The sequence below is a fragment of the Carassius carassius genome, chromosome 30 (assembly GCF_963082965.1).
Source record: "Carassius carassius chromosome 30, fCarCar2.1, whole genome shotgun sequence".
In the NCBI taxonomy this organism is placed as follows: domain Eukaryota; kingdom Metazoa; phylum Chordata; class Actinopteri; order Cypriniformes; family Cyprinidae; genus Carassius; species Carassius carassius.
The window spans coordinates 20,272,210-20,294,243 of record NC_081784.1 but is presented as its reverse complement, the minus strand read 5'-3'; the positions used below and the strand labels follow the sequence as shown (position 1 = coordinate 20,294,243).

The window sequence follows — 22,034 nt, the reverse complement described above, 5'->3', positions numbered from 1 at the left end:
AGTTGACTTTAATTTTAGGTAATTAAATTGTCTTGATTGCAGTTCACTCCAGCCTTTCAGTAGGTAGTTTTGAACTGTTTTATAATGACAAAGAAATAATTTTATTTGCATCTAGATTTTCAACTTTTTAATATGAAGATCTAGATGTACTTGTTCCAGTCCTATCACCAACATTTAATTCCAAAATTAGGCATTTCTTGGAAAGAAAAATGGATTGCTCCATCCTTCCTGTCTTCTATAGAAATGGAGAGAAGGTTACTGGAATCATGGATGAATGAGTCATGGTGTACCATGTGCTTTGTGTACGGAGTACAGAGCTCCCTTGATCTGACAGGCGGGAGAGGCGGGAATGAGCACGTGGCCCAAACGCCACATCTGCACCTCATCAGCAAGCCTGCCTGCCCTTCTGGAGCGATTCACCGCTGCAGTGTTAGATTACAAGGGCGCAGACAGACTCCCATTATTATCAGGGAAATGGGAAGTCACGTTATGTAACTCTGGCTGTGCTGTTTCTCTATCCGAAATTTGATAGAACTTGATAGTACTGATGGTCTTGGATAGTTCGTTTTGGTGTCAGAATGCTGTGTTGTGGTTCTCCTGAAGTAGATTGGGAAGAACAAAGCTTCTCGGAGTGTGTCCTGTTTTGATTGGTACAGGTGTTCTGTTCCTGTCCTGTTCCAGCAGTCCTGTTTGAGCTTGCTGAAAGAGCTACGCTACACTGCCTTGTGTTTCCTAATAAGCTAAAGCCTTATTCAAATGAGTCTAGTTTTTCTTAAAGATTTTGCAGATGTAGTTTTAAGCTCATCCAAATTGAATAGTGATGAGGTGAACTTGGTGAAATTGACTCTGCAAATTATCTACAGTGTTTTGACTGTTTTTCAGTGTATTATTTTTCCAGATCGGTTAATTATTTTGACATTTGTTGATTTACGAAACTAAAACTAAAATTTTGTTTGTAACGCTGACTTTCTGAGTAAAATAATACTTTATTTTAGTGCTGTAGCCTATCAAATAGAGATTCAATTCCAGCAATTTTTCACCTTAAAGTCTGCATTAACAGGAAATTCATCCTATTTATCTTTTTGATTTTGTGAACGATTAATCCATGCATACATTTCATTTGTACAAAAAAAATAAATTGAGCTCACAATTCTTAATTATGTCTTTAGTGATATATGTGATATAAACTGACTTAAAGTTCACATTCAGATCTACCTCCATCCAACTAATGAACTGCACCAAGTCCCTGTCCTACATTTTAACATTTTTCAATAATCCATTTCCCTTTGATTTAGGCACAGTGTCGAAGAAAAGATTTATCGCTACCTGCTTATATTGCAACTTTAATGCTGTATAAGTCTGATATAGGAAAAATTTGTCAGAAAATTTTCAGTTTATTGTCAAATTGTCAATTCTTAAGTGAAGGCCCTTTGACACTGAGTGTGATGCGAATCACAGACAAACGGTGCTTTCACAATGAGCACGAAGCGATTGATCATCTTTTCTAATTCATGCCGGCACACTAGATGGCGCTGATCAAAATTTTTTCCTCATTTATGTATCTCATATATGGCTTTTACATCGACCGCTGCTCAATATACAGCATTCATTTAAGATAAATAAAGTGTGGCTCTACACCAGAAATGCAAACTATCTATAATGCTTACAAGAATACATCTTAAAATATATTTAGAACTACAATTAGCATGAAGCTACACTTCAAAATGCATTAATATTTTTGCTCAAAACCCCCTTTAAAGTATTATCGAGTGCTTGGAAAATAAATCACAATTGTGATCTAAAGGGGATTTTGATTCTGTAATAGGAAGATATGCATGCTTTCATATTTGATGTGTAGAAAAATGTGTCTGTCAGATTTGGGATATGTGTAAGGGCAGTAGAAATGATTACATGATTGACAGATCTTGAGTGAACGCGCTCTGACTCATAACACTCGTGCATGTGGCAGAAAACTGACGGTGTTCTTCAGATCACATAATTAAGTGGAGAATAAATAGAAATGATATTCTGTAAGAATAAATCTGCTCTCAAAAACCAATGATAACAAGAACTCAGGGTTACTCTCTTCTCTCTTCCGGGATACTACTCTTCTGTGTCTGTTTTGATTTGAAACAGTGCCACCAATCTCGCCCATTTGTGCAACAGCAGCTGCTCAAAGCTCAAATCTAATTGGACGGCCCGTTTCATCGAGTGTCGGGGGAAAAATCGACACAGAGTTTGAACAAAAATTCTTGTTTTTTTGTGAAGTGTGAATGGCTCCATAGAGAACAGCCTTTTAGATTTAAGAGCGTCATTCGTGCTAAATGTTCACGTTCAGTGTGAGAGGGCCTTGAGAGTCCCTGAGATCTACTAGACATCCTGTGAGCACGTGTGCATGTTTTATACATGAGTGTGAATGTTTATGTTTATTTGGATGCTTGTGTGGTCCCCTATAAACATTTAACTACAGCCAAACTCGTGTTTCTTGCTCAGAATTGGACTGGAGAGATCATCCTGAATTAATAAAGATTGGGGCTCTTCTTGTGTTTGAATGTTGAAGTGTGTGTAGTTGAGTTTTCTGTGCATAGACTGTCTCACTTGGTCTTAGTCCTGATGGTCTAGCAGGTACTGGCTGCCAAAGCAAACTGTGTAGATCTTTACTTCTGCATTCCAAGAATGGAGGGAGGGATACCCGAAGGAAAAAACAAACAAAAAAACTGAAGACTGATTTAAGTCTGAAGAATTATTTGAATTTATTTAGGTGTTGTGCAATTTAAGATTTGGATTTGACAGCCCTACTTATTTTATTGTTTGCTGTATGCTATTGTATGCAACTTTATATTGTTCTTAAAACACTGTGCACAAAGAGAGAGAGAGAAACAAATCTTTTTTTTTCAACCACATGTTATAAAGCAAGTCCATATGACAGAAGCTCCTTTCTCTTGCTAAGAGAAAATACCCTGCACTGGTATGTCTGTTACTGTGTCTAAGATCTAGATGAGTTTGTTTCTTCATCTGAACAGATTTAGAGAAAATATATCGTTACATCACTTCCTCACAATTGGATCCTCTGCAGTGAATGGGTGCCGTCAGAATGAAAGTCTAAACGACTGATAAAAACCTCAAAATAATCCACAATTCACTAGCTAGGACCACGCCACAAACAAGCTATGAAACTGTTAATTGAACAGAGAGTTGGGGAAGAGTAGAAAGAGGAAGAAGGGGTCGAGGGAATGGGATGATGGTCAGGTTGATCGGGGCATCTAGAATTGATGGCTCAGAGAGACTCAGGGTGGGGGAACCGTCTCTAGCATATATTTAGGCCAGACAATGAGGACCCCCTGATACAACATGATAGAAATATAATGTGGGGTAAGGTTGGCTGAATGGATGAGAAAGGGAGGGAAGGGTGGGTTTGAGAGAACAAGACTAGCAGTACACCATAAACTGTATATGGAGGGTTTTTTTTAGAAGCCAGGTGATTGTTTGGGGCGTGCCCCTGCTCCCGAACATCTGTCAACCAATTAACTCCATGTAAACCACATGGCTCCAGTCTATTACTTCACATCTTGTAAAGTGGAAAGTTGTGTGTTTGTAATAAATTCACTAATCCTCCTGGATAATATACAAGTCATCCGTCCACAGTCTCATTTAGCAGACACTTTTATCCAAAGCGACAGATCAAGCACTGTTGTTTACAAACAAATATTCCCAGTATCTACAGTTATAAATATGTTGATGGATTTTGATATGAGGAAAACAAAGGATGGACTGGATGGATGGAAGCATAATTGATGGAGCGATGGTTTAAGTTAAAAAGCAGAGTTTCGCTTAACAAGATATTAATTGATAGACGTGGATTAATTTTGGATTATTTTGATATTTTTATCAGATGTTTGTACTCTCATTCTGACAGCACCCATTCACTGCAGAGGCAAGTAATGTAATGCTATATTTCTTCAGATCTGTTCCAATAAAGAATCTAATTCATATTACATGGCGTGAAAATAAGTACATTTTCAGCTAATTTTACTCCTTTAACTCAGGTGTTCACTTGAAGGTGTAATGTGAGTGGCCAGCATTTTGTTTTGGCAGATTAATGCATCAGTCTCATCCATTGTACTTGTTTCCCACAAGACTATGAAGCTTTCAAGAGGTTCAGTCCTTGTCCATAAACATGAGATGCACATTACATACTTGCAAATTGCATTGATGATGACAGCACAAGTAAGCAATGGGAACATCAGCTCAATATTTAGACACTAAAGTGAATGGGAAAGTCTTAGCCTTAAGGGAACATACAGGATATCATTTGCTGAGATAATCAGTGGTTCACTGACAGCCTGGAGTTGATTTATGGTGTCCAAAGTTCCTCCTGCAACACTTTACACTTTGCTTTTGCTTGTGTGTCAAAAAAATAAATGTAGATCAAGTTATTTAAAGGGGTTGGTTGAGGGACAGTGATATATATGCTGTCTAATAAAGTATAATAGATTGCTATGCAATAATTTGTTTAGCAAGAGATTAATACTTTTAACCAGAGGATGAACAGAGGCTTTAAAGGGAAAATACATTTTTCTAAAAAAAAAAAAAAGAGAGAAAATTATAATAAGAACTGTATAACATTTTACACAAACTTATTATGCATCAAAACTTTTGTCAACATTGATGATAAGAATAAGAAATGTTTATTGAGTACCAAATCAACATATTAAAATGATTTCTAAAGGATAATTTGGCACTGAAGACTGGAGTACTGATTAAAAATAGCTTTGGCATCACAGGAATAAATTATGTTTTAAAATATCTCACAATAGAAAACAGTTGTTTTAAATTGGAATAATATTTCACAATATCACTGTTTTTACTATCATTTTGATCAAATAAATGAAGCTTTGGTGAGCATGGGAGACTTCTTTTAAAAATGTTGTATGTTCCTTATATAATATTACATGTTTTAAAGCATGATATGGATTTTTACTGACATTTTCCAGGTTTTTCAGACCTTGTCTGGTGTGGTTTAAAGTGGAGTTGTGGTTGTTCTGCTGCCCTCTGCTGCTGCTGGTGGTGTTGAATGTGATGTGTGATGTGGCATTGTGAACTCCCCATTCTCTGCCTTCAGCGCTCAGACCTTAAAAACACCACACAGTCATATCTGGCCAGCACAGCAAAGCTTGCTTCTATAAAAGTGGAAATTATGCATAAACATAAATTTTCTTGTGTTTCCCAATATGCTTTAGAACAATTTCGGGACTGTGGTTTTGTAACTGATCAGATCCACTTAGACTTACTGTACTGACAGTTATAACCCATCTTTCATTGTTTAAAGTACAAAAAAAACAACAACAACAGTTGAATTTACATACTGTATGTATGTATGTATGTATCACCCACATCATGTGACGTGTTGCTAACTATATCTGTAGTTTTGATTGGTGAATCTGTGCTCACTGTTTTCTGTCACTGTGTTCCTCACAGGTGGATAACTCCAAGGTTCTTCACTATGTTGGAGCAGGGGTGGCCTTCCCCACTGGTATGCTGTTTGTTTGTCTCCAGTCTGCGCTGACCTACCGTCTGGCGAAGACTCAGGGAGAATATAATGTGGGTCATTTGCGCCTCTTTATGACCCTGCTGGCCTTTGTAGCCTTGGTGCTCAGTATCCTTTACACTATTACTCATCCTCATATATTGTCTATTTGTATTAGGGTTGTAAATCATTTTAGATTATTGCTGTCATAATATCAGATTTTAACTACATTATTATGTTAGCAACAATAATTCACAATAACAATATTAATGCAATAGCTATAGAGAAAAAGTCAAATTCATCTTTAACTTTATTTTGTTTTCTCTTTTTTTGGTAGATTTAGAGACAGAATTAATGTTTAACTATTTGCTCTTTATAAAAATTTTTTCTTTTAATTCTCCCACCATTTCCCAAACCACCAAAACCAATATCAAAACAGCTGATTGATTTGAAAATATTAAACACTGATTTTTAGATTTTTCAGTATGCATTAAAATGCACAAGTAATGCGACCTCATTGCAAATTTTCAAAGCAAAATAAATATTATAACAATTTTGCCACACTTTATTCATTTAATATTGTATTTGTAACATTTAGTTTCTAATTGGACTACACAATCAAAGAAAATTTGATAAATAACTTTTTTTTTCTCAATTGGATTTGTTGAAGGATGTGTGGCTGAAGTTAACAGAATTAAACAGCTAAACATTAAAAAACATTAATGGATTCATTTCAACAGTTATAATATGTAGTTGTTATTTTTTAATTGGTCAGGTTTATTGTTGCAATATTCTCAGATCTCACATATTCCCAGAATATCCTGTTGTATTCAGCCTTCAGGCTTCAGTCTCTTTTGCTTTTCTTTTGTTTCCCAGTCAGTGAGTTCATGCATGTTCTTCCTGTAATGCAAACAGGCCTGAGCATGAGTTTACAGTGTTCACTATGATTCCTTGATGAAACTTTCCTCAGGCGGGGCGTTTTTTGTCCAGGAGAGTTTTGTCCTGCAACATGCATCAGCCATTTTCGAGTGGGTCTTCTGTGTCATTATTATGCTGTTCTACAGCACATTCGCTTTTGAATTCGCCGGGATATCTAGTGACACAATGATGGTGCTGGCCCGAGGGCAATCTCTACAGTCTGTAAGCCAAAACCACAAAATGGAGTCTCTTGCTGGGGCCAGTATGCACCAGACTGAGAGCCTGTCCAAACTGTAACCTCAGTGTCCTGTATTTGCCAATCTCTCTCAACACTAGAAAAGAACACTACAACCGCAGAGGGAAAGTGACAGAAACTGGACCTGGCTCTCATACAACCGGCTTACCTTTTGGCAAAGAATCCAGCTCATATTTTGCACATTTTTGAGAGATTTTTTCACTCTCTGGGGACCTTTTGAATCGCACAGCTTCCACACTGGGAAAAACAAAGTTCATTGCCTGGATGTTTTGGAGTTTCCATTAGATCTCACTGGGATTTTTGAGTATCTGTGTTACTTGGATAAAGGAACTAGACTGCTAGTTGGCTAAACTACACATGTCCATTGGTGAACCCAGAGGACCGCTGCATCAGAAGCCTTCTGCAACACTCAAAAATTTTAACATAGCCCCTCAAAACAATGGTTGTTGTGCCAGTTCCAAACATTGCAAGACAATGGATCCAAAAATGCTGATGCTTTTCTGTGCCTTTAGGATGTTGTTTTTTTTAGAGTTTTTATTTTCAAAGGCAGTGATGGTTAAACCACATAACATTGTATTTTCACTTATCACTACTGTTTGATAACTGATCAAGGTGGTTCATTTTGCCTTAATCACAATATGCTGTCAGAAATGTATTTTCAGGAGATTGTCATTACCAATGTGCCTTATATACCAAAAACCAAATACAGATATTTATTAGAAATGTATTCAGTTGCCTTGAATATATAAGGCATGTATTTTTTTTTCATATGAAGCAAAAAATATGCTGGTTGTAAACAACTAAGCTGAAAGAGATACGCAAAAACTTCTCGTGAAACAGGTGCATAAATTTATCACATTAAGTCGCCAGTAATTGGTGCCATTCCAGGCACCATGTTAGAGTCTATGAGTTTTGCTTTACATTTTGACCAAATGTTACTGAGAAGAGGGTTCTGTGGTCAGTGTGATCATATGTTTCCCTCTTTCTGTCACTGAAGGAATCGTTGTGTGTTGAGTGGGGGGTTTATGGGAGTCACAAGGAAGCGTCTAGTAATGAAAGATGAATGAAGCTGCCCTTTAATGTAAAGGGTGATGAGTGTAGGTGTTCTTAGATGTACAGAAGGTCTCTATGAGCTGTTTTTTGCAGACAATATTACTTGCAGCAGGACTGCAAATTTATGATTGATTTAGTTTCTTTTGAAAAAAAGAAACAATTAGGTTTACATTGGTCAAATGTTTTCACACTACCAGCATGACAAAAAATTAATATTGTTCCTCATTCATTATCAAGGGAGTTTTGTCATTTAATTTGTCAGGATAAGAGCCATATTTATGCTTCTCACTATTTGATTCCACCAGTGCTGTCCTGAAAACATCATTCATGTAATTTCAGTTTACTAATTCTCTACGCTCAGGAATTCAGATCTGTCTTTTGCTGTCACATCTTCTCTCTGTGTTCCAGACTGTGTTGATCCACCAGATATGAGTAAACATTCAACTGTTTCAGTAACTTGTTTAGAACATTTCCTTCATGTAGCCAGAGAGCTGTATTTTGCTTCGATTGCATCACTGGGACTCTGTTAACCCCATAAATTGGTTTAATTTGTTGTTTAAACCATTGTCTCCGAAGTTTTTCTCGTGTATTGTTTAAATAAATAATTCATCCAAACATAAAACTTCACCAAATATTCAACTTAATTTAGTTTCAAAGTCAAAATCTGTTATACTCTATGTGGAAGTCAAAAGAAGAAATTAGAAGAATTGTTGTGCAGCTTTATTCCATAGCAGACAATTCACAGCAATGACCAACATAAAAGTAGCTCATAAGACTCATTTGGTGTATTTTAGCACAGTGTTTTTTATGTTTGTTTTGTTTTTTAGATTTTTTGGTGCTTAATAGACATGGTCACCATGAGGTGAATTTTTAAAGTAACAAGAAAAAAAATAGAATCTTTAAAAGTTTGCAAATATTCTCATTTTGTGTTTCACAGGCGGGAAACATGAGGGTGAAAAGTCATTTTTGACTAATCCTTTAAGAAACCTGTTAAAAGTCATTTTGCTTAATAACCTTTTGCCTAGACTTGTGTTCCTTCATATATTATCTATTAAGTTTGCTTAAACTAGGACTCTGGTGGTCAATAGCTGTACTGTTGCAAACATGCTGTCATCATTCAACAACAAATATCTTAATGTGCCTTTGTGTCAACCAAAGATTGAATCACTCATTGGAGAAGAGTTTTGGGGTGTTTAAGTGTGCTGTAAAGTTGCCTTAAAATGTATGGAAATGTAGCAGAATCAAACATTAGTCTCATTAACTTTTCTCTTATCTCTGTGAATGAACTTTGCTTAAGTCATGGAGACTGTGTCACACAATTCCAGTTAGTGGTCACCATGGACTTGGAGTTTATTTAAACACATTGAATTTGTTGTTCTGGTTTGACTTATCAAGTGCTTTGCTTCATATTTTTGTGACATATTACAAAGATGTGTAATAAACATAATCCTTGCACATAATGAAATGACTGGATGGCATATTAACCAATAAATTAGCCATTCATCGTGTTTAAATACATCCAATCTGACTCCAGACATATATGAAGAATTTTCCACACTTTAATTATTCACAATTATTTACATGTCAGATCTCAAATTTAATCTTAAAGACAAAAGTTGAAAATCTGAAAGAAAACGGTATGAGTAATATGGTTTATAGTGTTTTTAAGGGTTAATGCCTCTGTTGAACTCAAAGAAGTCTAAAAACAAATGAGGCTTTCACACACATCTCAAGTGTGCAACATTATCTGGGTTTGTTCATAACTGAAGTACATAAACACACATACACATGCTCACTCTCCAGTGATGACAATTAATGTAAGACCAGCACAAGATCTGTACACATAAACAACAAAATTCTAATAATATCCCTCCGCCATTATCAAACATTAATGAGATTAATGCAGCCACAAATGAAGCATAAAAAGCAAATGTTCTAATGATGCAAAAAAAGGCACACAAATTAGACCCTTTTAAGACTGTAAATATGATGCCAGAACTCAGATTGTAAACATGTATAAAACCTAAAGCTCCCAGTGGTCCACATTATGCTTATAACTCTTCACACAATGAAAACCGATTAAATAGCCAAGCTATTCGACTCATGATCGAGGAAAATAAATTGCAAAGTAGTAAATACAGAATAATTGTGATTTAAATCATTTAAAGTATAAAGCTGAAATGTGTTATTTCTGAGGTACTAGTGGCACCAAACAGAAGTACAATCCCCCTCCCCCATCCCACCAGTTTATCCGAAACCTCCTCCGTTGATCGGAAAAACAGATATTCCCGCCCAAAACTCCCGCCAGTGTTTCTGCTGACAGAGTAATACATTGATAGCACTACAGAGTCACAGTACTTACACTCTTTAAAGTAATTAATCTGATTACTTAAAAGTTGATTACTTAAATGGCAAGCTGGGATAGGACGCACTTCAGCTTTAAGGAATGATTAATTGTCACGAGTGTCGACGTGGTGAGGGATACTTTCATGACAGACGGCTATTAATTTATCAATCTTGACATTTACAGCATATTCATCTAATCTGAAATGTAGCATATGCGGGAAGAGATCCAAAATCATCTGAGAGAGGAGAGCTGGAGGAAAGAGCGACTGAATGACTGAAGGTATGAGTCGCACGCCTCTCGGTTTAAACCTTGAGACTCTTGGCCATCTCCCAGGGGAACTCTGATCGGCCAAAATGACCGTAGCAGGCGGTGCTCTGGTAGATCGGTCTCTTCAGGTTCAGGTCCCTGTCAGTGGAAATTGAGTTAGTTAGCTTTTCACCAAACAGACCACACCTGAATCCTACTTGAACCTTTAATAAAATGTAGGCAACCTAATTTATGTACATCGGTACTTATTAAATATTTATACTAAATAATCTATATGTTGTACTATGTATAATGCATACTGTTTTAATTTGAATGAAGAGAAAGCTATTGCAAATTAGAACCGCCATTTCGAGTACATTGGTGGTAGTGATGCTCCCCCTGGAGGAGAAACTGGGAAACCCCATGTTTACATACAGTCATGGCAAAAAGTTTTGGCAGTGATTTTGTGTTTTGCAAAGTTTGCTGCTTCAGTATTTGTAGATTATTTTTAACACATGTTTCTATGGTATACTGAAAAAACAATGATAAGCCTATCGTATGTTTTAAAGGCTTTTATTGGAAAAATATATAATGAGTCAATATTTAGTGTTGAACCTTGTTCTTCAAAACCTCTGCAATTCGCTCTGGCTGGATATTAGCGTCTGGGTCAAATCCTGACTGATGGCTATCCATTCTTGCTTATTAATTCTCAGAGTTGAACACAATTTGTGGGCTTCTGCTTGTCCACTTGCGTTTTGAGGACTGACCACAGGTTCTCTATGGGATTGAGATCTGGGGAGTTGACTGGCCATGGATCCAAAATGTCAATGTAATGATCTTCAAGCCACTTCTTTATCACTCTTGCTTTGTGACATGGTGCTCCATCATGCTGGAAGAAGTCGCTCTTGCAAGGTGTTTTGATACCTGTCTTTATTCATGGCAGTGTTTTTGGGCAGAATATGAGAGAGCCCACTCCCTTGGTTTAAAAGCAACCCCACTCATGGATGGTCTCAGGATGCTTCATAGTTGGCACAACACAGGACTCATTGTAGCATTCACCTTTTCTTCTCTGAACAATCGATTTTCCAGATGTCCCAAACAGTCGGAAGGGAGCTTCATCAGAGAAAATAATTTTGAACAAGTCTTTTGCTGTCCAATCCTTGTACTTTCGGAAGAATTTCAGTCTGTCCTTGACATTGTTCTTGGAGAAAAGTGGCTTCTTTGCTGCTCTTCTTGACACCAGGCAGTTGTCCAAAAGTCTTGGCCTCACTGTGTGTGCAGATGCTCTCACACCAACTGCTGCCATCCCTGAGCAAGCTTAGCACTGCTGGAGACACGATTCTGTAGCTGACTCCTCAGGAGAAGATGTTCCTGGTGCTCGCTGGACACTCTGGGACATCCTGAAGACTCCATCACTGCAGTCGAACCTCTCTCCTTGAAGTTCTTGATGATCCAGTAAATGGTTCTTTCAGATGCAATATTTTTTTGTATCAATTTCCTTCTTATGTGAGGCCATTTCGATGCAAAGCTATGATGGCTACACGTGTTTTTTTGGAGATAACTATTGCTAACAAGAACACAATGATTGGAAAAACTTTCTTCCCTCCATCAGTTTGCACTTACAATCTATTTAGTATGATAATGATTTCACCTGACTGGTGCTCATACACACTTTCACATGTGGTGTTCATTTTTCTAGCCAATGAAGCTTTAAGCAATTCTTTAAAATTCATCTGATCACTCTACACAATAATCTAGAAAAATGTGAATGAACACCACAACAGCTTAAGCAGAAAACTTTGTAAAACTCTAAATGTATGTCACTGCCAAAACCTTTGGCTATGACTGTATATCAATATGATGATATAGCATTTATAATCAGTGTAAATTCTTTCTTCTTCTTTTTTCTTCATGCCACATATTTTTAAGATCCGGTAAACACACTCACTGTTTTATGGGGACTTCCCATAGATGTAATGTTTTTTATGCTGTACAAACTGTAGGCCTAAATCTACCCCATCACAGAAAACTTTAAGCATTTTTAGATTTACAAAAAAAAAAAAAAACTTACTTTAGTGTGATTTATAAGCTATTTTTCCTGATGGGGACCAAAAAATTTATCCACAAGGTCAAAAATGACTGGTATTACTATACTTGTGTGGACATTTGGTCCCAATAATTTAAGGAATACTAGGCACACAAACACACACACACACACACACACACACACACACAAAAACACATATTCATAATAGAACACCTTTGAATCTTCCCAAAATGGTGCAAACATGTCAACTTGAAGTTATTTAAGACATGCTGTAAATACACTTAACAAACCAAAATTAAAGACTAACGTGTAAAGAATTCACAGTATTGTATTACAATAGTGTCCTCATTATTTCAAGAGCTTTCACAAGGACAGCTTTCACTCGCTGATTTTGTTAAATATTAATATATGTTTAAACTAATATAGAACATGTTAATTTGGTTTTATTTTTTGCTTACTCATTGACTAAAATGTTGTTTTCATCTACTAAAAGTAGGCTAGATGCTGTTTTACTCTAAGCAAACATGATTGGATGGCCATAACATTACTTGGAACTTATTGAACAGATGTAATAGCAGAAAATAATTCCTCATTTTACCTAAATTCCATGTAAATAATGTCTCCCTCTAGTTTAACTCACCCACACAAAGTTCTGAAATTAAGCATTTGGTTTTTAAGGCTGAAAAACAGAAAAGGTTGTTTTCTCTTCCTAAAGTAGAAGAACATAATAACAACATATTATCTTATTAATTGTTTACCTAACAATGACACCTGGTCGGAGGTCAAAGTTCTTGTTGACAATATGTAGCAACTCCTTCTCTGTTTTTTCCGATGAGCCATAGGTGAAGAGGGAGACTGAGAGTGGGTGCGCGACTCCAATGGCGTAAGACACCTAGTTTTAATCCATACCAGATAAAATTGGTCAAAATGTGGATCAACTTGTTTGTCTAGACACAACTTCATACATTGTTCACATTTTTTAAACTTGTAAGATGTTATTGAAGGTGTTTACACTGTCATCTCACCTGAACCAACACTCTTCTGCACAGTTTGGCCTTCACCAGAGACTTGGCCACCCAGCGTGCAGCATAGGCAGCAGAGCGGTCCACCTTGGTGTAATCCTTCCCAGAGAAGGCCCCACCACCATGAGCCCCCCATCCACCATATGTGTCCACAATAATCTTCCTACCCGTAACACCAGCATCTCCCTAAAGAGAAGATGGTTTTATGGTTTAATGAAAATGATGTCATCCTCGTGTCATTCCAAACCAATAGGAAAAACAAAGGTAGAATTTTGTGAAGAAACATGAAACAGCTCTTCATCTTAATGAAGCTCACCATGGCTCATCATGTTCCGCTACAATGTCAGAGCCAGTGCTCTTTGGTGTCGATGTTAAAAGTGCAGCTTTCCATACAACTAATTGACAGAAGGTGCTCACCTGAGGCCCTCCGATGACAAAGCGTCCACTTGGCTGCAGATGGTAGACAGTCTTATCGTCAAGATATTTTGCTGGCACTACAGCTTTGATGACCTTCTCCTTCAGAATACGCTGTTGCACCTCAAGTGAAATGTAGTCGTCATGTTGGACGGAGATGACCACTGTATGGACACGCAAAGGTATCACAGCACCATTCTCCTGTATGTAGTGCACCGTGACCTGGAGTTGTGGAAATCATATAGGAAAACATCTGAAGTCATCATTTTATTCGACATAGGGAATTTGAAGGACATTTCCTTCTGTACGTCTGAAAATGGCAGAACTCTAAAATAGATCAGAGGTTTCAGCTTCCTGAAAGCTGTCCAGCTTGAGTTGCTGGCATGCTCTTGAGATTGACGGGTGCACAGTCGTGTCCTCTGTCCCACTGCGAAAATTAAGGACCGGGGGCCCTGGATGTCATACTGTGGGTCATTTTCTCTCAAGCATTAAAAGAGACCGCCTCATGGTCACTATCTTGCTCAACAGGCGTCACATCTATTGGCCAATGTGTTGGTTCAATGAACACTTGTCAGATAAGATATCATGGTCAATGTCAGTCAGGGGCTTTGAACCTGCACATTGTGGCTTTAAAGACTCGATAATAGAAACTTTAGAATTTTTTGTGAGTGTGCAAAAATTACTTTTTTTTGTTTTTCTTTTAAACATATTTGGTTTTTAATCTTTATTTTGCTGACCTGAGTTTTTGAGTCTGGGCGGAGCCATGGGATGGTGCCATCCCGCCGCAGCTCGGCCATTTTGGCATTGAGTTTGTGTGCGAGGACAATTGTGAGCGGCATGCACTCCTCCGTCTCATCAGTGGCATAGCCAAACATGAGCCCCTAAAACACAATGGAAATGCAAAATGAGGATGTTTATCACAAATGATGTGCTCAAACACATTTTTACACATTGGTTGTGTTCAGACCTGGTCTCCAGCTCCAATGTCTTCCTCATGTCTGTCAACGTGGACACCCTGCGCTATATCAGGAGACTGCTGCTCAAGAGCCACCAGCACATTGCAGGTTTTATAGTCAAAGCCTGAACAGAGGAAAGAGCAAAGAGTGGGAAAAAATGGTGGATGATTTAGTATAGATCTACAGTACCAGGCAGTTTGCTGAAAATCAAAATACGTATGTATTGCTCCTGACCTTTTTCAGAGTTGTCATAACCAATGTGTTTAATGGTGTCACGCACAATTTTCTGGTAGTCAACGTTGCTCCGAGATGTGATCTCACCGCAGAGAAGTACCATACCAGTCTTACAAACAGTTTCTGATGATTAAAACAACCTTAATTAGTCAAACAGCCCTTAAAAAATGGAAGCTGCCACTGTATAATCCATTGCTAGGTTAAATTTAGACATGAAGATGTTATCCATTTAATGGATGGGACAGAAACAAAGAGTTTCAAGAAATGGTCACTCTATAACTGAACAAATGTCAAGATAAGTGACCAGCTGTTGGACTATAAACTTTCAGTTTTTTTCAGAAAGTATTTTAACACTCGTGTTCATACAGAAGGATTTTAGGTGCTTATTATTATTATTTTTTTTTGTAATTAAAATGTTCACTCACCACAGGCCACTTTAGCATCTGGGTCCTGCTTCAAATGTGCGTCAAGAACTGCATCACTGATTTGGTCACAGATTTTATCTATTAACAAAATCACACCATTATAAAACAAAGTTATGTAATGTTTCAGATTAGGGTTCAAGTGTGCGTTTAAATTTATTACACCAGAAAGTTTCAGTTCAAGAGCTGAAATGCGTGTCCTATAGCAAGACTGTAGGACATAGGAATCCCGACAAAGCGAAACCCCAGCTGAGCAGCTGGAGGACAATACCGATGGTCCTCTCCTTTCAGAATCATTCACTCAGTCTATATTTGTGCTGCTAGCTGAGGCAACCGTGTAGTTGAGTTACATCAGAAACTACACTGTCAAAAACAACATCTCAGTTGATAATATAAGACAAACAAGGCAAATCTATTCAGTCTGGAGCATTATGGAATAGATTTTTTTGCATCTTGTACATGTACACCTATTGATTGATCTGCTGAAATATGTGCTGATGTGAGATATTAATGTGAACCAGACAGGTTTGCAAAATTTGTCTAGGAGGAACCAGACCAGATTAGATTAAAAGTCATTCAAACTCATTAAGAGTCATTACGTTTTCTTTAAAGGTTTTGAAATACGTAATGTGAAATCAAACTGACTTGACATATTTCAGGAGTGCAGAATCTGAAACTGTCTATAGCACTTTGGCCTTGTAGCATGACATGAGAGAACCGCAATATGGCAGATAAGAAATCTGAGGTCTGGTAAGTTCCCACCTGAAACAGAAATAACTACTGAAGCAAAATCTGTTGGTATACAGGTGTGCCACTTATTCACTCATTATACAGCCATGGGATGGTGTCATAATCAAATCATTCTTTGTATCAGTAAGTTCATTATGAAATAAATTGCATAGTAAATATGCAACTGAGAAAAGCCTACAAGTGATAGGCAGGAATTTAACGCCTCTGTAAAAGTCATGACCCCTAATTTACTATTTTTGTCTACTACACTTTCACTCAATGAAATACCAGTTAAGCACATGGTACTGTGGAAGTATTGTTACTGAAAGTGTGAATGAACCCCACTGAACTGTTGCTTAACCAGCTTATTTCTATACATACTGTTGCTTAACCAGCTCACCACTTCTATATGCTCCAGTGACTTGTTGAGGCAGGTGAATACGTCTATAGGTCTATAGGTATATGTCTTTAGGGTTTTTCTCCAAGCACGCACCCAGGTAAAGGATACAAAAGTTATGTAGTACATACTACAAAGTTTTAAAAAGCACATTTTTGAGAGTTTATTTTAAAAGTTCAGATTGAAAATCACCTGGATGGCCTTCTCCCACAGACTCTGAGGTGAACATGAAAGATCCGTCATCATGAACGTCATTCATTCCTTCCATGTTTGCTTCAAAATCAACAGGACAAAATAATCTATCAAATGCTTAATAATTGTCCTCCAGCTGTGGTTAAAGCAGGCCAAGTGTGCAGAAATCCTTATAGTCCCAAGGGTATTGAAGAAAGATAGAAAGAAAGTGAGGTGTACAGATAGATCACAGACTATATAACACACAACCTCGTCTCAAAGCAAGTTTGCCCCTATATATGGCAGAAAGGAGACACACACTAAGCTTTACTCACTCTCTCACTCACAAATATACACACATATACACACATGTCATGTGAACAAGTGGGGCAGACCATTCCAGGGGGTGTTGTTTGGGGGGAGGAGATTTAAACTTTCAGAAACACACTGTTAACCCATTGTGCGCTCAGCTCTGTATTAGGAGGGTTTTCTTTGTGGAGGGAGGGTTTCTGTTGTCAGTGGACACTTGTAGGCTAGAAATCATCCTCACATCACACCAAGTATCAGGGCTGGAGCTTTTACCAACAGACCTAAGGGTGATTTATGATAAAGATTGTGGAAAAGTTATGTCAAGTAATATAAAATCTGAAGGGGTGTGGTGAAGTTGCAGATGTGATTGGATGACACAGCACTCCTCTCATTTGCAAAGGATATGTGCTTGGCAAAATTTATTTTTTCTGTGGTTGTGTATTAAATGCATTGCAAAAACAATCAAGGTCAGTTCCAAGACATGTTGCCCTGATCTTTGTTTGAACTGTCTATGCTTAGATTGTGTTTATAATATAAGGTTTTGGATTATTATGGATCTTGATATGACCACTTCTTATTTCTATTTCTGCTGTCAATTGTAGTTTGCAGATTTCCAGATTTCTCAATTAAATGTTCCCTTTCAAAGCTTCAAAGGTGCAATATGGGTCAAGCCAGGATGTGACCAAGGGTTGAAATGTCAAATTATGAAGACCCACTGGATCACAACTTTAAAATAAAACAATAAAATTAACAATAAAATTAATGCAATTATTGTAATAGTGTACATTGAATTTGAATTTGTCTCACTTAAGTCTGCATCACTGATTCTGTTATTTCCTTGTTTATTACTGTGACACTGCTTTAAAACAGTCTGTCTTGTATAAAGCATTATATAAATAATGGTGACTTGTATCCCCACATGGGATTAAACATTCTGCTTTTACATTTGAGCAGAAAGACAAACAAAATCTATAGGAATGACCTATAACTTTACCCTTTTTACCCTTTTTTGTGAAATCACATGGAAATAAATACAGATTTATCCATTATGCTGATTTCAAGACCTGTACAAATAAAGTCCTAATGTGTTGCTTTTTAATAATTAGTAAGGTAGTTGTTAAGTTTAGGTATTGGGTCAGGTTAAGCGATCTAAAGGATGATCATGTACAACCCGAATTCCGGAAAAGTTGGGACGTTTTTAAAATTTTAATAAAATGAAAACTAAAGGAATTTCAAATCACATGAGCCAATATTTTATTCACAATAGAACATAGATAACGTAGCAAATGTTTAAACTGAGAGATTTTACACTTTTATCCACTTAATTAGCTCATTTAAAATTTAATGCCTGCTACAGGTCTCAAAAAAGTTGGCACAGGGGCAACAAATGGCTAAAAAAGCAAGCAGTTTTGAAAAGATTCAGCTGGGAGAACATCTAGTGATTAATTAAGTTAATTGATATCAGGTCTGTAACATGATTAGCTATAAAAGCTTTGTCTTAGAGAAGCAGAGTCTCTCAGAAGTAAAGATGGGCAGAGGCTCTCCAATCTGTGAAAGACTGCGTAAAAAAATTGTGGAAAACTTTAAAAACAATGTTCCTCAACGTCAAATTGCAAAGGCTTTGCAAATCTCATCATCTACAGTGCATAACATCATCAAAAGATTCAGAGAAACTGGAGAAATCTCTGTGCGTAAGGGACAAGGCCAGAGACCTTTATTGGATGCCCGTGGTCTTCAGGCTCTCAGACGACACTGCATCACTCATCGGCATGATTGTGTCAATGACATTACTAAATGGGCCCAGGAATACTTTCAGAAACCACTGTCGGTAAACACAGTCCGCCGTGCCATCAGCAGATGCCAACTAAAGCTCTATCATGCAAAAAGGAAGCCATATGTGAACATGGTCCAGAAGCGCCGTAGTGTCCTGTGGGCCAAGGCTCATTTAAAATGGACTATTTCAAAGTGGAATAGTGTTTTATGGTCAGACGAGTCCAAATTTGACATTCTTGTTGGAAATCACGGACGCCGTGTCCTCCGGGCTAAAGAGGAGGGAGACCTTCCAGCATGTTATCAGCGTTCAGTAAAAAAGCCAGCATCTCTGATGGTATGGGGGTGCATAAGTGCATACGGTATGGGCAGCTTGCATGTTTTGGAAGGCTCTGTGAATGCTGAAAGGTATATAAAGGTTTTAGAGCAACATATGCTTCCCTCCAAACAACGTCTATTTCAGGGAAGGCCTTGTTTATTTCAGCAGGACAATGCAAAACCACATACTGCAGCTATAACAACAGCATGGCTTCGTCGTAGAAGAGTCCGGGTGCTAACCTGGCCTGCCTGCAGTCCAGATCTTTCACCTATAGAGGACATTTGGCGCATCATTAAACGAAAAATACGTCAAAGACGACCACGAACTCTTCAGCAGCTGGAAATCTATATAAGGCAAGAATGGGACTAAATTCCAACAGCAAAACTCCAGCAACTCATAGCCTCAATGCCCAGACGTCTTCAAACTGTTTTGAAAAGAAAAGGAGATGCTACACCATGGTAAACATGCCCCGTCCCAACTATTTTGAGACCTGTAGCAGAAATCAAAATTGAAATGAGCTCATTTTGTGCATAAAATTGTAAACTTTCTCAGTTTAAACATTTGCTATGTTATCTATGTTCTATTGTGAATAAAATATTGGCTCATGTGATTTGAAAGTCTTTTAGTTTTCATTTTATTAAAATTTAAAAAACGTCCCAACTTTACCGGAATTCGGGTTGTAGAATAAGGCATTAATATGTGCTTTATAAGTAGTAAGAAACAGCTAGTAATACACATGCTAATAAGAAACTAGTTAATAGTGAGAATTGGTCCCTAAATAAAAGTGTTAACAAATGTTTAGTTATAGAGAATGTTCAGCATTCTAACCAAGTTCTCTCATTGTTCCTAAAACTACTGTATAATAATATTTTAGGTACTGAAACTCATTTTCATTTTGATTTTGACCCATTCCTTCAAAGTTTAGTGGGATGACACAACTCAGTAAAAAAAAAAAAAAAAAGCCAATTTCTCAACTAGACCGGAATGGGGACAATTGTAGGACATTCAACTCTTTCCATGTGTCACATATATTTGTCCTTGTGTTTGAGATCATTGTCCAGATAAAAGATTAACTTTCTCCTACGCTTTAGTTTCAGCAGACGGTAACACAATTTTCCAATGGTATTCCATCCATTCTTGTTTGATTTCAACAGGACATATAGCCATTCTATGCCATATGCCATCATCATATTGCAATTTAGACATTTTAAAGTGTGGGCATTGTTTGTATTTGGAATTTTTTTTACATTTTACAAAAAAAGCTGGTTTTTGGTTATTTGACCACAACAGCTTGTTAATGAGCTTTTTGGCAAACTTCAAATTTCGCTTCTTTTGTATCGCTCACCCACAGAGGACTGTTATCCAGAGCTTTGTTTAATAGTGCACCTTAATAGGATAGTCGGTTCCTGAACTCTTCAGAAATGTTAAGGCATTTCTGTGCTTTATTATTTTTAATTCTTTTAATTTATCTTTCTTGTTTACCAGGTTCACTCATTAAAAATGGGCACTTAATCTTTATCTCTTTTTTTTCATAATATGACTCCAGTTGGTGTGGATGAGGTGCATCATTTTAGTTTTATCAGGAAGGTGTTATTGTTGCTTCTGCTTCATGCAAGAGAGAGAATTAATTATTTTTACACAATAATAACATAATGTAGCCTATAATGCATAACACACAATATTATGTTGATCTCCAGTGCTTAGAAATAGAATACATTGTACATAAAACATAATGTGGATATATCCATGTGTTTTATGTCTTTATGTTAGTTGTATTAAGATGATGATGTGTTTGTGGCAGAAGTACACAGGTTGAAAGGTTGATGTTAGTTGAGGTGACAAACATCTGTTTATATTTTGTTACCATTCTCTTGGTACAAAACGTACGTGGCTGATACTGATTGGTGTACGGTGATAAACACAACTTGTCACCTACCCTGCCCCCCTTTTTTTAAACGTAAACTCTTTTGATAAGCATGGAGGAGTGAAGTGCGTCAGCCAATGGCTAAGTGAGATGAGGACGTTTAGTAGGTGGGGTATGCATGCTTACAGCTGATTGGCCTGTAACCCAGACACATGGGTTAGACAGAAACTCTTGAAGGTGCTCCTATGAGGAGGACCTAGGTGAACTTTATAGTTGTGCTGGGTATGAAACCTAAGCTGAGTCTCTGATTGGAAACTCTGCCATCTATTTATGAACTTTCATTATGAACACATTAGATTAATAAACACATAAAGTCTCCTACTCGATACTCACTGCCTTCTCATCACCCATTTAGAGCCTTCAAACTAAATCTGAAGTCACTGTGCATGAAGCATGGAACACAGATGAATTATACCACATTTACTTTTATTAAAAATACAATTAAGTGCTGTGTTACTGTTTCATTGTCATTACTGTAATAATAAGCTTGAATAACTGCAAACGCGGTTGCTGCTATAACAAATGAAGGAGGTTTCCCACATTGGCTCGGCGGTCGGCTGGAATGCAGCAGCTGCAGGAAAGGGTGGGATGTTGGGACAACATTCATCTCAGCACATTCCAGAAACAACTGGCCTCTGCCCCTCTCCCCTAAAAATAACTATTACCACCAAAACAGAGCTGGCCCAGATCCACTAACCTAACTGTATCATCTTACATAATCAAGTTCTTAACACTTGTAAGCAAACACACCTGGGATTGGCTACGTGCTAATGTAATGGAAAGAGCTCAAAAACTCATGGAGTACAAACATATTCTGTAAATATCTGTGTTGAATTTTCAGAAAGGTGTAATGTTCACTTTATTTGTGAAATATATACCTTTATGGCTGGAATTATTATGAGAGCCTCAATATATGAACACAAGATGATTGTATATATTACAAAAATACCTTGTTTTATATGTCCTTGTTGTT

General features: G+C 37.3%; 2 protein-coding genes across 3 annotated transcripts in view; one reads left to right on the top strand and one right to left on the bottom strand.

Annotated features, from left to right (window-relative positions):
• The window catches only part of zgc:154058 (Transmembrane protein 150A-like), a 30,377-nt gene extending 22,062 nt beyond the window's left edge, over nucleotides 1–8,315 (top strand). Inside the window, exons 7-8 of the mRNA XM_059517883.1 lie at nucleotides 5,479–5,656; nucleotides 6,498–8,315. Coding sequence (XP_059373866.1) covers nucleotides 5,479–5,656; nucleotides 6,498–6,742 — 423 coding nt within the window. The 3' untranslated portion in view covers nucleotides 6,743–8,315. The remainder of the gene's footprint in view (nucleotides 1–5,478; nucleotides 5,657–6,497) is intronic.
• A 980-nt stretch (nucleotides 8,316–9,295) lies between these two features.
• LOC132110858 (S-adenosylmethionine synthase) lies at nucleotides 9,296–17,079 on the bottom strand. Of its 2 annotated transcripts, XM_059517881.1 has the most exons (9): nucleotides 16,761–17,078; nucleotides 15,446–15,523; nucleotides 15,021–15,143; nucleotides 14,798–14,910; nucleotides 14,568–14,711; nucleotides 13,834–14,052; nucleotides 13,420–13,602; nucleotides 13,153–13,286; nucleotides 9,296–10,506 (listed from the first exon to the last, which is right to left on the bottom strand). In XM_059517881.1, the coding sequence occupies exons 1-9, from the start codon at nucleotides 16,834–16,836 to the stop codon at nucleotides 10,404–10,406; spliced, it is 1,173 nt and encodes a 390-aa protein (XP_059373864.1). In that variant the 5' UTR covers nucleotides 16,837–17,078; the 3' UTR covers nucleotides 9,296–10,403. The 2 variants fall into 2 exon arrangements, with proteins under 2 accessions (XP_059373864.1, XP_059373865.1); XM_059517882.1 differs by lacking the exon at nucleotides 9,296–10,506 and having other exon boundaries at nucleotides 13,149–13,286; nucleotides 16,761–17,079.
• Between the last annotated feature and the right edge of the window lie 4,955 nt (nucleotides 17,080–22,034).

What these genes read in the sequence shown, in the direction of transcription:
- LOC132110858 (XM_059517881.1), bottom strand. Translation starts at nt 16,836, where the DNA reads ATGGAAGGAATGAATGACGTTCATGATGACGGATCTTTCATGTTCACC. An exon ending in TGTGGGAGAAGGCCATCCAG is followed by an intron (nt 15,524 to 16,760) that starts GTGATTTTCAAT and finishes TTTTGTTAATAG; the next exon opens with ATAAAATCTGTGACCAAATC. An exon ending in TTATGACAACTCTGAAAAAG is followed by an intron (nt 14,911 to 15,020) that starts GTCAGGAGCAAT and finishes TCCTCTGTTCAG; the next exon opens with GCTTTGACTATAAAACCTGC.